The 16,467-nt window shown below is 47.7% G+C and overlaps 4 protein-coding genes across 4 annotated transcripts; 2 read left to right on the top strand and 2 right to left on the bottom strand.

Annotated features, from left to right (window-relative positions):
• Window positions 1-883: 883 nt before the first annotated feature.
• On the bottom strand, window positions 884-1,855 carry KY384_000906 (uncharacterized protein; the record flags this gene model as incomplete). The annotated part of the gene is made up of 2 exons (XM_044809439.1): window positions 884-1,057; window positions 1,493-1,855. The coding sequence occupies 2 exons, from the start codon at window positions 1,853-1,855 to the stop codon at window positions 884-886; spliced, it is 537 nt and encodes a 178-aa protein (XP_044673346.1).
• A 2,840-nt stretch (window positions 1,856-4,695) lies between these two features.
• On the bottom strand, window positions 4,696-6,044 carry KY384_000905 (uncharacterized protein; the record flags this gene model as incomplete). The annotated part of the gene is made up of 2 exons (XM_044809438.1): window positions 4,696-5,740; window positions 5,995-6,044. 2 exons carry the CDS (start codon window positions 6,042-6,044, stop codon window positions 4,696-4,698), a joined length of 1,095 nt encoding a protein of 364 aa, XP_044673345.1.
• A 2,747-nt stretch (window positions 6,045-8,791) lies between these two features.
• On the top strand, window positions 8,792-10,801 carry KY384_000904 (uncharacterized protein; the record flags this gene model as incomplete). Its single annotated transcript, XM_044809437.1, has 4 exons — window positions 8,792-8,958; window positions 9,194-10,211; window positions 10,355-10,570; window positions 10,628-10,801. 4 exons carry the CDS (start codon window positions 8,792-8,794, stop codon window positions 10,799-10,801), a joined length of 1,575 nt encoding a protein of 524 aa, XP_044673344.1.
• A 361-nt stretch (window positions 10,802-11,162) lies between these two features.
• Window positions 11,163-14,130, top strand: KY384_000903 (uncharacterized protein; the record flags this gene model as incomplete). Its single annotated transcript, XM_044809436.1, has 4 exons — window positions 11,163-12,121; window positions 12,171-13,146; window positions 13,287-13,412; window positions 13,519-14,130. 4 exons carry the CDS (start codon window positions 11,163-11,165, stop codon window positions 14,128-14,130), a joined length of 2,673 nt encoding a protein of 890 aa, XP_044673343.1.
• Window positions 14,131-16,467: the final 2,337 nt, after the last annotated feature.

Genomic DNA, 16,467 nt, shown 5'->3' with positions numbered 1-16,467 from the left:
ATCCTTCGTCATCGCTGACGCTATTGCATGTCCATATCGATGCTCATCCTCTCCTCCACCTGTACAATATTCACGAATATTCAATGGAATGCTACCTGCGCCACCGACCTTGGTGCCCTCCCTCGTGAACCCCCACCTCTCACCTCCCATCCCCCCGTCTTTTCCCATACGATCTCCATTTCCACGCGCCGAGCTACCGTATCCGTCCGTTCCTGGCCCCCACCCCGGATGGATGTTTCAACCTCCTACGGCCCCTCCCCCCGACCTTCCGAGTGCGCTAGTCTGTAGATCCTACTCTACCCGTGTGTTGGTTTCGCCGTTTTGGGGCGAGACATTATTTTTAGAAGGTTTTGTTTCGCGCTGTCCCGGGCTGGTGGGGACGGGAGTGTCGGTTGAGGTTTTGGGGGCTGAATAATAGTAGGAAATGGGAATGGGAATGGGAATTGGGGTGTTCTACGCTGATACTGCTGGGCTGGGATTGGATGGGATGGGATGGGGGTTTCCGTCGTGGGGTGGGGGCTGTCGGTTTGTATGGTTGTGTTGAATTTGCGTCCTTGGGATCCGGTGGGTATGGGTAGGGTTAGTGGGTTTTTGCTGGGATGGTTTCATTTGGAGACTGAACGAGAGAGTTGAGGATGTGAGGGTTTAGAGAATAGGAGGGTGGTTGGGCTTCCTGATTTATCTTGGGAGCAAGCATATTTTACTATGGAGTGGGTTGTGATGATACTGAATAGTATTGTGGTTTACAGGACGAGACTTGGACTTCGGTATGCCATGTGCTTGCTTCTGTGCGTGGGCTTTTCTTTATCGAATGTTTGAGCTATCCGAATAAAAGATTCATTATCCATTTATTGCTTGTGATCGTCCTATTTATGGTAGCCACTCATGATTCCTTGATCTCAGTACATCTAGATGCCTTACGACGTAGTCTTGATTTGTTTGCTTTGTGGGTCCCTATTGATGCTTTATTGAAACTTTGAACGCGAATGTTGCGCTTGAAAAGCTTTATGGTTGCTCCACCATTTTCGGGCTGTGAGGTAGCGCAAGACAGCAATAACTGAGTATACCAAGTGTCGAGATAGGACCGTGTGCTTCGAGTCAAAAAGTCTGTGTTTTGAAACCATTTACGCGTATTTAGTTGCTTTGCTAGGCCAGGCAAGTTGGCGCCGAAGTAGTTATGTCGGGATACTGTTGGAGCACTGATGCGACATAAACTACAAGGATTTCAGGATTCCTCAGATGTATTCATTTCTGTCCTCCGTTTCTTGATTCCCTGTCTGCGGTATAAGAGCCATGAGATTAGCCACATGGCGATCCATCCAATATACCCAACTGATATTCTGACGTGCGAAAGCAATCTGATCATGAGATCTGAAAATAAAATCATCAAAGCAAGACAACAGCAGCAGATCGACAGCTCCCAGTCTTCTCTGAATCTCCATGCATGAGCCGTTCGCAATGCTGCATACACGAAAAAGCTAAAATTGCAAACCATGTCGAGGAAAAACGTTACCTCAGTGTCGTCATAGCCGTAGGTGAGACCGTAATACAATGCAGGCCATATGATTGCAAGGAGGACCAAACTCAGACGCCAGTATGATCGAAGACGGATGTATGATGTCCATACATATCGAAGAACTGGACCGGTGATGAGGGGTAGGATGATGGTGCCAAACAATAAGGGAGCACTGAGAATGGCGAACCAGCGGAGATCCCACACTTGAGGGCTGAAGCTCGATTGATCGTCACTCAATGTAATGACGCTTTTCGTGCTATCGATCTTTTCGCTCTCGTCGTTGCTGTTGTAGGATTTTGTGTCCAGCCAGTTTTTCACAGATGTCTCGGTGACATTCATTCCCATGAAGGACTACTGAAGTCAGCTGGTTTTGGACTGTGACGTGATGTGGAGTTGCTTCCATACTGTGACAAACGCAAGTGGCACATAAATGGCAGCTAATATGGTAACCATAGTAGTGTTCCGACTTCGCAGGTTCGCTTGACTTTCGATCTTCACCGACTTGTAAGCTCGGCCAGCTGCTTAGAGGAGCATATATTACCTCGTTCTGAAGGCTCTTTATACCCTTCACGCTTTTCCCAATTTGCACTCTGATGTATTTGATATCGCCACGGAGCTTGCTCAAGGTAGCCTGCATGAATTTATCTTCATTTGAATTGTCTATTATTGGTATCATTGGTTTCAAGGACGTGGCGCATTGTTCGGTCAGCTCTAAATTTTTGGACATGTTCAAGCCGGCTAATTTCAAACAGTCGGAGAGGAACAGCAGATGTTGAAACTTCTGCCTTGATGGATGTGCTCGGCTTTGGAAAGTCTTATTGATTAGTGTGGACGATTGGTGGAAAGATTGGGGGAAAGCCTTTACCATACTAAAAACCTGCTGGGACACATCTTCCAAAAACTCTTTTGTTTCCATCAACGAGATCTCAAAGACTACAAGAATTCCACGTAATAGCATCATAGCCGGTGGTTTCAAGCCAGAGAACATTATGAATTTTTCAGCATAACGAAGCCTGAAAGATCGTAATGATCGAGTCGTAGAAAACAGTATTAGGAATCGAGGAAGGCAAGGTGCACTGACTGTCGAGAAAAACAGTTCCGCATAAGCAAAAGGAGGTGTTCTGAGATATGGCTGCCAAATGTATGTCCCTAGGTCCCATCTGTACTTTTCGACTACATGTTGCCATTTGATCGACCATTTTGCCTGGTTTGTAGAAGTCGTCTCTTGCTCAGGAGAGCTGTCGGGTCCTACAGAGGACTGTAAGTGATGAGCTTGAGGTATTCGAAACAAGCATACCCATCGACGGAAGTACCAAGGCAGCAGAAACAAGATTTGTGGGTCCTGTAGCTTGTAAGATTGTTGAGATTGTTTCTTGCGGGAAATGCCAGTCTAGATCAGCTCTTGAATCAGCACCTTATCGATTGACTACATTCTGAAAATTGGAAGGATTCAGATCAAAGGTAGGTACAGGAAGTTTCAGTGAACAAGCCGGTTGGTGCCGCGCCGTTCGATGAAAGCCATTTAAGCCCCTCTTAATGCAATGGAGGTAGCGCTGAGCAGGTGTTGGACGTAGCAAGTACGCAGTAAGTTCCTCAGTGGAGGCATTGCCCGAAATAGTTTTGAGGCTATGAAACGACCTACCGCGGCTCTGCAAAAGCAGGCATATCAAGGCTGCTCGTGGCATCTCATGACGACGACGGGTCTGCGATGGTAATGGCCTTAGTAGGTCGGACATTGTCTGGAATCCATGTATTGGGTTTTCTGCGCTAAAGCAGCTGCAATCTATCAATTCCAGGAGCATCAATGTGAACAGGGGATTGCTCGCCACAGAACGAATGCGTCTCCGTCAATGTCCATGAGTTTCAAGCGCAAATGACTAAGCCAGTTGTAAATGAGGAAGGAGTCTGAGGTCGGAAACATCTCTTCTTGAGCTGCACAGCATTAAGTCAGTAGCTAGATCCAGGACGTTAGAGAATCCACCGCGAGTACTTATTGGCCCTTCGTGTCGCGCCGTTGGATCTGGGAAGTGTATGTACATATTGAATATGTCCACCATACGCATTTTTGACTTGTGACACACGTAATGGAAATCGTTCAGGAATCTGCGAGCATCGGCATCAATTTTGTAAGCCCCAGCTTGAATAGCATTGTCCAGAGGCCCAGAAGCCGGTCGACGCCAAGTGTGATTTGCGATAAAGCGGTCGAGGGCGGGGGGAAACAGGAAATCATCAATCTGTGATTCTAGGGTTGATTGCTGATTCTCAGCGCGCCAAACCCAAGGCATCAGCTCTATTGACGTTCGTAGAAAGACTGAAGATTCCTAGGCTTTGAGCTCTTTGATTGTCAAAAGAATACCGAACAGGCTTTTGCATTAAGCGACGTATGTACTTCAAGAGATTCGTTCTGTCTCCTCAGGAGAAAGCTGAGTTGAGTCTGGCTAGTCTAATTGTCACAAGGCTGTGATTGCGTGGTGGATGCAGCCATTGAGTCCGCGCAGTGGAATGATTGGAGGCATTGTAGCGCCATCGCCCCCCGTCTAACCCATAAGAAGCCTGGAGCGGGCAATCTGATGGCGCGAGCCCCTCCAAAAGTTCAGCTTTCACAAGTACCGGCAGATCTTTGTGGTTCACTTTTCTCCTGAATTCCTTGTTCTCTCTAGTGGCGAAACAAGGATAACCTCAGCCTGTTCTCTAGGATGTGGCAGCCTGCGACTCAAGCGCACTACTGTACTCCCTTCCTAAAGACTGGGAATTCAGCATTACATCTTGATGGAAGATCATGAACATTTGCATCATGGCAATCCTTGATATCTCAAATACAAATGAAGCATCCACACTTAGATGACGCTGTAGAGCCACATCTGAGAGGCACGTGCTTGCTGCAGATTTCGTCGAGACCTCGTGAGGATCTCAGGCGACATTTGGCACTCTCTTCTCAGGATTGTACAAACAAATACTGTGACAATGACCACATGGCGAAAGAGTGTAGAGACCGTAGCCTTTAGGGTTGACAGTAGACAGTAAGAGAACATTTGAAAGTCGTTGAGAATTGCCGGCTTGGGCAATGGGCTCCTTAAGGTTCCTGAAATTGCGGACTGCCCGTAGAGGCTGCTTAAATCTCCGATTCCAAGGCCTTTAACCCCGGAGAGCCCTTGGAGGTCCCGCCCGGACTAGGACCTCTACAGGGATCTCTTGTGAGCAGCGCCTCGCTCGTACTTCTCAGCTACAAGTATGTCTTTCTCTGCACACTGTCGATGAATCTCAGCAGCTTGCCGTAGGACTTCAGCCAGAGTGTTCGATGACTCCGAGCTCATCGACCCGAGCTCAAGCTGAGTGTCTGAGGCGTGTTTCCTGCTTTCGAGCCTTGGATGTGGTGGAGGATGCGCAACATGGGTCAGTTGTTCACCGCCTTGCTCATGGTCATTTGGCATGATGTTATGATCCATCCATATCGATTTACTGTAGAGAGCCCACGCCCACTGCAGAATAGCCACTCCGGTAACGGCGACGTACATGATGAGCACGTTGCGATCCCCATCTTCTCCGTTCTGCTTGTCAATCTGCTTCTGCCACGATAATCCTAAGTACAACGCAATCCCAATGACCAGGAAGATGACCCCATATTCTATCGTTGTGTACGGGAGTTGCGTCAAAAAAGCAGTCGCAAAAGAAGCTTCGTGTCTGGCACTTTCAGACTCTGTCCCCCCTGCAATAGCGTCGGTACTGCTATTTGCCAGAAGCCAGACCCTCACTTGCGAGGGTTTGTGTAGTTTTCCTAGTGTTCGCTGCTGAATGACGGAGAAATAGACAGACAACAAGCCCATGACCAGGCCGCAAACGAAGAATGCGCGCACGATCCAATGTATGTCGAGATTGTTGGGAAGGGAGAAACCTATCTCTGCGATTTGGGCAATCAAAGCGCCCTTCATTCTCAACGTCAGCAAGAAGCATTCTAGAGCTTCAATTCCTTCTAGTCTCCCACAGGTACTTACTGCCACAGCGACCATCGATAGCTCTCCTGCTAATGACAGCTTGAAAGCCACGAGATCCGCATCTTCGCCCCCAATAACATCATGCTCGAGTCTTACGAGTCTTTCAACAGTGGCCTTTGCGAAACAAGCCAGACACCGACCCCAGACAGGCCCATATCGATGTTTTGCGTAACCTTTTGCGTGCTGATTCTTCCACTCGAGCAGCTTACTGCCACTCCGACGACGAGTGTGGCTTGATGAATTTAGATGAGGCATGCCGACACAAAAATTTCCCAGCTCATTGTTGAGTCAAGTAACCATCCAGCTTTTGAAACCAAGGCAGAAGGCAGGTAAATAGTCTACCTCTCACGAGGCTGAGGTTTCGAAAACCTGCTAGGATCACGCTAACGCAACCTGCGTCTTTAGTGTATGCAGCATGATATCAGTAAGTCTGAGAGACTCGAGGGCGGAAAGTGACCTCTTGAAGGTGGTCATGAGTTGATGTACCTTCGGGCAAACATCACCTTTAAGAAGCCTCTTTCCACGCCCCAGAGCATGGATCCTTGGCCTGTCAGCTCAATCGTGCGATCGCTATTCTCTCACCCAAAAGAGTCCATCAATGTCGCAGATCGCACAAGCAAGTTTCCAAGATGTGTCACTCCTGTAGGTACATTGAAGATGCATACTGCAGGCCAGGCCCTTCGTATGAGTGTTCCTGGACAAGAGTTTGGAGATGGATTTGGGAAAATAAGTATAACCTCAACCGAAAGAGTGTTGGAGCTACCATTCAACCCTGGAGCTGTCGAAGATGTTGTTGCTGGCTGTAAAGTCACACTCAAACAGATAGACAGTTCGATTACTCAACTGCTCGGTGAATAGCAGCAGATCCGGATTTTGACGATCAACTAAATCAACCTGAGTAGTTACTAGCGCAAGGCTTATCATTTGACGAACGAAGACCGGAAAGCGCTATTTCTTATATTATAATGAGCGACCTTAAGCTTAAGACTTGAGAAGGAAAAATTGATTCTTACTTTCCATCGTCAAATTGAACCTCGGGGGTAGATGATGCTCTGCTGTTGCGCGCAGTCCGTGTAGGTGTTTGACAAAGAACAGGGGCGAAAACAGTGCCGAGCGCGATATTGGATACAGGTAGTGTAAGCGAGGTATATCGGACTTGACCCAACGTCTTCTGAAGGCGCAAGCGAACGGGGCAATGCAATCAGTCCGCAAAGTCGCGTTATTCAATTATTTCATGGGAAAAAAACGGCAAACCTGTTGTTCGAAGAGCACAGGATCAGCCAGTTAGCCTAGCTTCAAGATAAATTTACGGCCAGATTACGCGCCCAAGTAGTTTTTCGATAGGACTCGAGCAAATGACGACCTATCCAAGAGGGAAACTAGAAAGCTGACGAATGTGAAGCAATTATAAAAAAGCATGAGAAGGAAGTTCCTGCAGAAGTTGAAGACCCAATAACAAGCTTGACAAGCCGCAACGCGCAAGAGAGAGGTAATACGAGCATCGTAGGCCAGATTCCTGCTCAAACTTCTGAGCTGCAGCATTGGTAGTTCTACGATATCAAGGCGTCGTCAGAGCTTCCTCAAAGTCTCTTATGTAGATTGGAGGCTGAGAGGCACCTCTTCCCCATGAGGATGCGCTGAATCTACTACACTGACAGCCCAAGATGGGAAAAGAGTTCTCAGGGGTTAAGCAATATTCACTTCTTTGTGAAGCCCTTTAATATGACATCGAGACTGTCCTGGAGCAGCATGGTTGTGAGAATCCTGGACTCGAATAGACCATCGCGTCGTCCAGCCTGAGAGCCCAAAGGCAAATACTGAACAGGTTTGTATACTTTTCACCACGCTGAAGCCAGGATATCCCGAAGGTTCTCTCCAGGCTACCTTCAAAGGAGGTGGTGCTGTGGAAGAAGTACGACGAAACAGGGATTCAAATGGACACCTTCTACAATCCATACCGAACCGGAAAAGGTACCCAAGGATGGTAAGATAGGATATCTACGTTGACTGGCGACGGGCCTGGAGAAGAAATTCTTGCTAGTCGTTCGTGAAGTTGAAGTTGATATTGACTCCGAGTCTTTTGGCCAAGAGTATGCCCAATGCATGATGCGTTCATGGCCTATTGCAAAGTATTATACTATTTGGTTGATTCAAGACTTATAAGACATCTTTCCTGTTATCTGCTCGACAGATAAGTATTGAAGAGTCTCAAAATCTACTGTCGATCGAAAGTCCGCTGACAGGAACTACAGCAGGCTGAGAGGGCTAGTTGATGCAGGGTTCGCGCCAATGATATGATCAGCTGAGGTCTGACCCCACCCCCACGTAGAAAGTCGTCTGATGAAGCCATAACTTCCAAATAGCTGATGAAAACAGCTGATGTGAAAGGCAGGCACGAAGCAATTCGTGTCAAAGTGCTTGCATGATCTGAGTGGTTTGCTATGCGCGGTGGAAATTGCAACACTGGCTCGTCGAAGGATTCCTCGGTAGCTGCTGCATCGTCATCAATAACGGCGCGAAGTCTCAGCCTGATCGAGTCCGCAGCGCCTGCATAGGCCTACTGCGGGGCACTCTTTGCTAGTACTCTGTCGCAATCTTCATGCCCACTTTTTCCTTGAGAGTGCCTTGCTCTCCGTACGACAAGAAGTATACTCAACGTAGTAGTACAGCCTGGGGATGAGATCCTCTTGCGAGGCATAGAGACCATTTGTTTACTCCTTACACACAATAATCAGCGATTGTTACGAGTTGGACTTTTCGGCCTGATGGAGAATTTGCAGTGGGATTCTATCCCGCAGTACATGCTCAGAAGGGTGACTGTGGAACGTTTTCTGGAAAGGAAATTTGGACCGCGTCAATTCCACATCCAGGTGAGCGTTCCGAGCCTTTTGATAAATCCACCTAAACCAAGCAGCAATTCGCCGACAGTTGGAGGTTTTTGGTACCGCGGCGGTTATCAGAAGTACTTCTTTACCAAAACTTACGAATGGTGCAAGCTCGTTCTAGTTTGACTTATGTACGAACAGGCTGAACGAGAAGAACTCCTGGATCTCGCATTTGATGATTAATAAGAGGCTGTACGGCTCATTTAGTAGCTGAAGTACGTTGTCTCTCCGTCTCGCCATCATTAAACTCATTTTGGTTAGCCTTGTCGACGCTACGCTTTTGAGGCGCAGCAAAAAGGCGACTCATAAGGACCTCAGAGGACCTTCTGCCTGTCAGCAAAAGTGGACTCTATACCGTGAAGTCAGTAGACAAATCTCTCCTTCAATATTTAGCAGACATGCAGACATTACGCGAACTCACCAAAGAGGCCGCCACATACCCCAGACAACTCATTCAGCAAGGTTCTACGCCTTACGTGCTCGATCTTTATCTTGAGCAGCTGAATAAACAAGAAAAGCGATTGTTTCACGGCAATGACAAAGCTGATATTAGATTTTGGGAAAGGTCGAGCACTGGTCGAGGTACTGCCAATAAGGACTCATTCAATTCCCATTAATAAGTAGTTTCAGTATTTGTAAGCGCATCGATCAGAAGCCTGCACGACACAGAGACGCACCTTAGATTGACGGCGAGCGACGTTGAACACAGAGACATTAATGACCCTATTTGCAGATTCATGTCAGTTGACTGTTCCCTCTGCTCGTCCCAGGGGGATTCCTTGTCTGATTAGTAAATACAGTTTTGTGCAAGCATCTCATGGAAGACAAAGGCTGAAAGCGACTCGGAAAATGCTGACACTGATTTTCTCTTACCACCAAGTTCTCCCATCCTTCTTAGAATTCATCTTTCCTTTCGGCCTCCAACTCCATGCAAGAGATTTTCATTTTGGTGGCTTTCGCTCCCAATGTCGCCTAACACAGCAAGAGATTGAAGCAGGAATGGGAGTAGCAGAACGTGGACGCTCAGGCCGTGACATCCGAATTTGCTACAATCTGAAGTCTGCAGAGTCCTACAAAGACCGAGAAGAGAACGAATGGCCCTGGTTTATCGGGCAGTCTGCTATCTATCATTCTTTTGATATTGAGAGCTGCCAATCTCTGTGGATTGTTATCAAGGGTGATCAAGCTCTCAAAGATCGTATAGAAAATGCCACCAAAGATCAGGCTCCTCAACAGCAATCGCATCGCAGCGTTGAACAATCCTTAGCCGCAGCTTTAGCCGTACACCAAATTCTCTGTGATTGGTCTGGAGAGGGTTGGCGATTATACCTCAACTTTTTAGATGAAAAGTTTCAGTCTTCCACATGGAGAGCAGTCTCTACTCGTTTAGAGAGTCCATCGCTTCTGCCGCCACCACAACAGTCTACTGGGGCCCAGGATGCTAGCGGAACTCGACACAGGCAGGGCGCTCGTAGCAATACAAGTAGAGATCACGCAACTCTGCAGGCTGGAGCATCGACCGGCATCATGTTACAGCCGCTGCCCCACATTGACGCAGCTCTTCAACAGTCTCAAACAACTCCGTTGTCCCCAAATCCTGGAACGAGTGAGCAGGAGCGTGCTGAGTTCTCTTTTGAGGACCTGCAGAAGACTCAAGCTATAGAAGAGAAAGTGAACGAAGCCAATCTGATTCTGAAAGTTAATTTGGACGTCCTAGGAGAACTCAAGGACTCTTATAGATCTTTCCAAGTATCGTTAGAGAATCAGCGGCATGCCATAGGAGATTTACACTCTGACCTGACTCGATTCGAACAGCGCGTCGGCGCGATCCAGAACGATCTCCGTATACAGCAATCGAGGATTGAAACTCTTTTGAGCCTAATAAATGCTCGCAAGACCTTAGTAATTGATTTCATCTATTCCAGGAAGATATCGGACTCATGCTGATACTATACCTACAGCTCTACGGAATTCTCGAACAGCAGAAGACCGAGATGGGTAAGCAGCAGGCCAGACAAGCCCAAGAGTCTGCTCGTAGAATGGAGGAGGTTACCATGAAAGTCCACATCTTGACGGAAGACATGCATCTCATTGCTAGAGAGACGCGAGAAGAGACAATCTCCATGAGGATCATGGCTCTCATCGCGCTACTGTTCCTACCTGAAACATTTGTTTCGGTGTGTCTGTCCTGCTCACCCTGGAGGAAAAACTCATGACGCTAACAAGTCATGTAGACCTTAATGAGCACAAAGCTTTTCCAGGCCTCGAGTCATGAGGAATACTTAAATGCGCTCGGTCAATTCTTCGTCTTGAGTGTGCCACTTCTTGCGGGGACAATAATGGTCTGGTATCTCGGTCAGAAGCTCACGAAGAAGCATCGCGCCAAGGAATTGAAGCATCAGGAATGAATGATATTGACGACTGCGTCGCCGAGGTAGGTGTCGTTCAACTGATAGCATTAAGGATGGTCCAGCCATGATTTGACATGTAGAAGCATCGGGTACATGACGAGGAGGATGTTCGTCTCGTAGGTTGCCTTTCATCTGAAGCCTTTGGGGCGCTCGGGCGTAGAGAAAACTTCTAGTTCCTTGGCAATAAAAGTAATTAATGCAGCCTAGAATTAGCGCGCGCCATAATCTGCATAGCCCCATCAGCCTTAATCCACGGGGATCGAGGCGCCTGTAATATCGCGAGCGAAATGATACTACAGCTCCTTCTACACTTTGAAATCCGGCGCTTACATGGCGGGAGCATGTAAAGCTCTCCCTCATGGCCATCAACTCCGTCGAGCTTCAGCGCGACGATTTAGAGCCCATACAAGAGTTCCTCTTATGGGTCCAGGGTAATCGTTGTCCAGAGCAAGATGACCCAACGTCCACGTTTAGAAGTCGCTATTTCATTCCTTATACGCGTTTGAAGTCGTATTTAGGGTCGACGAAGAAACTTGAAAGGCTTCTCGATGCCTTATATCCCGGACAAGATGCGTCCGAGCTTCCTCCTCGAAAGAACATTACGGAGCAGTACCTTCGAACTTTCAGTATCCTGTTATGCATCGGCATGGGAAGGTTCGTGAAGCACTTCGTTCAGCATGACTCACTCCAGGACTCAAAATTGCCCTTTACCTCTCGCCCAGCACGCTTCCCGGTCTCTTCAGACCCGAACTTTGACATTTTCGAACTTTTTCAACGGAGACAGTGGGAATTTTGCGCCCAAACGCTGAAATATGACATGCACAATTACTTCGATACAGAATCTGTTCTCCCCATTATACGACGGAAGAAAATTGCAGAAGGTGGGAGCGCACGCGTTTACAAGATTGAATTGGAAGCGGAGTATAATGAGTTGGAGCCCCCTGACTGGGAAAGGGAATATGAGGCCAAGAAGGAAAAAACGAATGAATTTGTCTTGAAGAGTTATCGGACACGCAATGCTGAGAACTACTTTAAGGCGGAACTGAGGGCACACAAGATGCTTAGGCACGGTAGAGAGCCACCACCAAACGTCGTTGGCTTTCTTGGCTCTTTCATTCGTGATGAAACGTATAATATGATATTTGAATATGCAGATAAAGGCTCGCTTGAGAAATACATGCAGGCAGTCCATCCTCCGAGGGACATTCAGGACAGGATAGCCTTTTGGGCCAGCCTGCTTGGGGTCTTGCGTGGTCTGGCTTTGGTTCATGGGTCAAGAGTGGATGCCGGACTTGATGAGCCCAACGATTTCTCAGGGTAAAATGTCATATCTGGATGCGTAATTAAGTTGGCTAACAATTCGTAGGTGGCACCAGGACGTGACCCCAGCAAACATTGTAGTATTATCAAAACCTCAAGGTTCCGACTACGAATCGTATTTCAAGCTTGCCGATTTTGGCCTGAGTCATTTCAAGAAAGACACGTCACCCCAAGTCTTGGACAAAGACACACTTGGCACACGATCTTATGGTATCATCCTCTTTTGCAACATAGTTGCTGTATCTGCACTGAGTGAATCTGATAAATATCTAGGGGCCCCTGATACATTCCGACTCGACGATTCGTTTTCCCGGGCCACTTTTCAAGTTCGACAGAGTGTTGACATTTGGTCGTTCGGCTGTATTCTCAGCGAGTGCGCATCATGGACCCTGAAAGGCTGGAGAGCAGTAGAAGACTATCGATACCGACGGCGGGCGGAGATTCAATATGCCCTAGGCTTAGACGCCGGTGACTGTTTCCATGATGGTTCACATGTCTTGCCCGCAGTCATATTGCAGCATTCAAACCTCAGGGATATGCTTGAGCGAAAGGATTCCCTCACTCGGTGGGTCCTAGATAGCATCGATGAGGAAATGCTTGTAGATGACCTGGCTCGTGCACCCGCAAAGCAGCTCTATCACCAATCAGTCAGAGCGATCATGGAAGTCAGAAAAGGCTTTGAGGACCTTAGGTCGTCGAGTACTACGTGTAACACACTTGTAGATGACAACCAGCCATTACCGTCGAGGTCACAAGATACTGTCCCGATTACTCAGAAGGAAGAAATGCACCATGGAAGTCATTTAGCACTCGCCTCTTCTACAGCATCAGCATCAGACAGAACAAATTCTCTTCCGGCTATGCAGTCTCCGGCACTCGCCTCTCCTAGAGCATCAGCATCAGACAGAACATACCCTCTTTCGGCTATGCAGTCTCTGGACGCACAGGCTTCGAATTCGAAGGGGGCCACACTGGAAGAGAAGGCAAGCCATCGGGAAGCGTGGTCTGGAATCAATCAAAATGTAAGACTTCCCAGCTCTTATTTCGATTCTCGGACGATGCAAACTGTTGGCAACCAAGTGATCGCCAATTCAACGTCCTTTGCCTGCTTGTGTTTTCATTGAATCGTGCCCTTTCTACAGTGATCGCTAAATCTGACCAGGAAGCGAAAGGGCACGAATTTGCTCCTAGCATGTCGATCTCAGATCTCCTGTCCAGGAAAGATCGAAAACCTGCTGGCTTATCATCACAATCCTACCTATTGAATGGACTGAAAAATAGAGATCACGTAAGTACTGAGCAGGTCTTGTTAGCAGCTTAATCAATGGCGACAGTATCAACATAAAATCCGCTTTTTCTCCTTCCTTCTTTCGTTGGGGGCTGATACCTTTTAGGTCTTTCTAATTGACAATTCGGTTTCCATGACCAAGCACAGGCGAGAAATCTGGGACGTTCTTGAGGGTTTGACGAAAATCTTGAGAGATCAGGATCCCGATGGCATTGATCTTTATTTCACATCGAGCGACAGGAAACTCAAAGCCAGAAAGTTGAAGGAAATTAGGCAAAGCATGGAAAAAAATGTTCCTGATGCTCTCACAAATATGTCTCATAGCCTAAGCATGATACTGCAAGATCATTCGGCGAGCGCCGATCGCAGCAAAACGGTTCGAAACTTCCTTCTTCGTAGGCGGCGACCAAAACCTCTCAGTCTCTATGTTCTTACCGATGGCGTCTGGCAGCCAAAAAGTGACCCAACAGGGATGATAAGAGCTCTGGCCAACGATCTTGGTGACCTCAAGGTACAGTATCATCGGGTTCAAATTCAGTTCATCCAATTTGGAAGCGACTCCAGAGCCCAGGCACGCCTAAAGCACCTAGATTCTGAGCTCGAACTAGAGGACATAGTTGACGTGACACCAGCAGACGGTAATGTTTGGAAGATGTTGCTGGGAGCTATGAACCATTGGTTCGATGTTGATGATCCACGTCATGTATCGGCTCCTTAATATTGCAGAATTTGTAGCGTCAGAATTTGAAAATTCTTGGGCGGACAGCAATAATGTTACTTAGAAAATGAAGTGGGACGTATCTACGCCTGTAGACCTCCTAATTTCATACCCATCTCGCTAGCTCCCGCTGGGATATAGCAAGCTATCAAAGGCTGCAATACTTTGAAGAAGAACCAGATGCTTACGTGAGACGTCCGGGTAGTTTTACAGAGTCTGTTCTCTAAGTGAAACGGCTACTGCTATCTTCCGAAGAATGAGATGCAAGCAATAGGTGACTATACAACGGTGTTGACTAATGAGGCGAGTAGTCAAACATGAGAAGGTCCTCTGTGTTAATCCTAAGCTCGGCGAATGAACGCTTCTGTTCGTGATCTATCGGTTCAGTTGTAGCCGCTGACTTCTCGGCTTTCATTGACTCAATCCTCTTGCACTATACGTAAATACGAAAGGCTCTTAGGACCGCAGATAACGGAGTAGGAACTTCTTGGCCCAGAAGGACTATGCTTGAATCCTTCTTTGAAAAGCTTTGCCTTTTCTGCTCAGTGTATTGCACGAAAACCGTTTCTTCATCTCTGGTATTTCAAAAACTTTCATTCTAGAAACAGCAAGAAAAAGCTTTAGCTGATGGGTCAGATCCTCAATTGGATCAAATATTTGTTTTTCATATCCCACACTGACCAGGATTTTCCAGCGTAAAGCATCGGCAATTCCGTCAAAGAAGGATTCACACATAAATATATATCTTTGTTTTGTACCTCTCGTTGAACGGGCTACTAGTCCCAATATTCAAATGTCTCGGCTCAAACCTTGGGCATGAAATACGTAATTCCATCATAACACTGGGTGAAGAGAATCTGTCACTCCAGCACAGCTCTCTAAATAATTAATGTCGTATTCTAATACCTTCTTAGATCCTCGAGAACCTCGTCACTTCGAACACCGCCAGCAACAAGCCATAACCTTTCAACCTCACCGGGCGTCTAGCCATGTGCAAAGCAGCCCTCCATCTCACAATTGTTGCATGGTCTTAGTCTGTCCACCAACACAATGCAACACAACGAATCTTTCCCTCAAGCCATCTCGCGGCCCTTCACTCCCCCTCCCCCTCTTCGCCTCTCTCCCCTCCATCTTCATCGCCATCCATCCCCACCCCCGAAACCCACTCCTCCTAGTCGGCCCCAAAGTCAAATCCAACGTCCCCGCCAACCCGCCCCTCCCCCTCCCGGTGTCCACACTCTCCAACCCCCTCAACCAACCGTTGCCCACACATTTCTCACTCAACGCCCTCACCCCCTTCACCACCTCCTCGACGGTCGTCCTCACGACCAGCGCCTCCGGCGGCCCCGGCAACGTCCGTATCGAAATCATGAGCTTACACGTCCCGCGTTTCCACTTCAATGGGCTCTTTTCCGAGGGGATGTCTGGGGGTAGGGGCTGGTGGGGCTGGTGGGGGGTGTAGAATGCGATTGGGCCGGGGGCGGAGAAGGAGGTCGTGTAGGAGAGGAAGACGATTTCGCAGTCGGTGATGAAGCGGTGGTGGTTCGTGGGGGAGAGGGTGACGGGGAAGGTGCTGAAGCATGTTGGGCCGTATAGGGAGGATAGTTGGGAGGAGGACGAGTTCGTGGGGAGAGTTTCGTTCAGGATGGTGAGGGGGCCTGAGGGGGTGGTGAAGGGGGGTGTGGGAGTGGGAGGAGGAGTGGGAGTTGTGTGGCTGTATTGGGGGAGAAGGAAGAAGAGGGATAAGGTAAATGTGAATGCGAGGACTTCTTTGCTCATTCTTGGGCTACTTCGGATGATGGGTTGTTTTTCAATGTTCTTTTGACGATTTCTATCATCGTGGTGAAGTTTTTGGGGGATTCTGGGTTAATGACGAGGTGTGTCCCGTGTCTTAGTAAGAGAAGATGTGGAGTATAAGTGTGTGTTGTTGCTCTTTCTTCTAGTTGAGTTTCGTCTTTCGCTCATATTCAGCCCTTTTTTTCTATTTTGTGAAGCCACAGATCTTACTATGCACGAAGAAAAGGCTGGAGATGCAGCGGGTACGGATACTGGCTATATCTAGTTTTTAAGCCGAGACATGTTCAAGTTACAGCCAATATTCCGGTCTGAGTGTCATACAAGCGAGATAAGATAATACGCAATTATGACCTACCGCTAATGTGGTAATCGGTGCTTTGAACCGGAATTTGAAATATCAGATAAGCTTGTGATTAAAATAGAGAGTTGATGATTGGCACAACATTTGGGAGAAATTATGAGCATTGTCTGGACGATAGACATAAAGGACACTTTCAAAATCTGAAGTCCGGGAGGAGGCTAAATTTGACACTTGAGATT

The sequence above is a fragment of the Bacidia gigantensis genome (assembly GCF_019456465.1).
Source record: "Bacidia gigantensis strain McMullin 20006 chromosome Unknown contig_125, whole genome shotgun sequence".
Lineage (NCBI taxonomy): Eukaryota > Fungi > Ascomycota > Lecanoromycetes > Lecanorales > Ramalinaceae > Bacidia > Bacidia gigantensis.
This window is presented reverse-complemented; position numbering and strand designations above follow the sequence as displayed.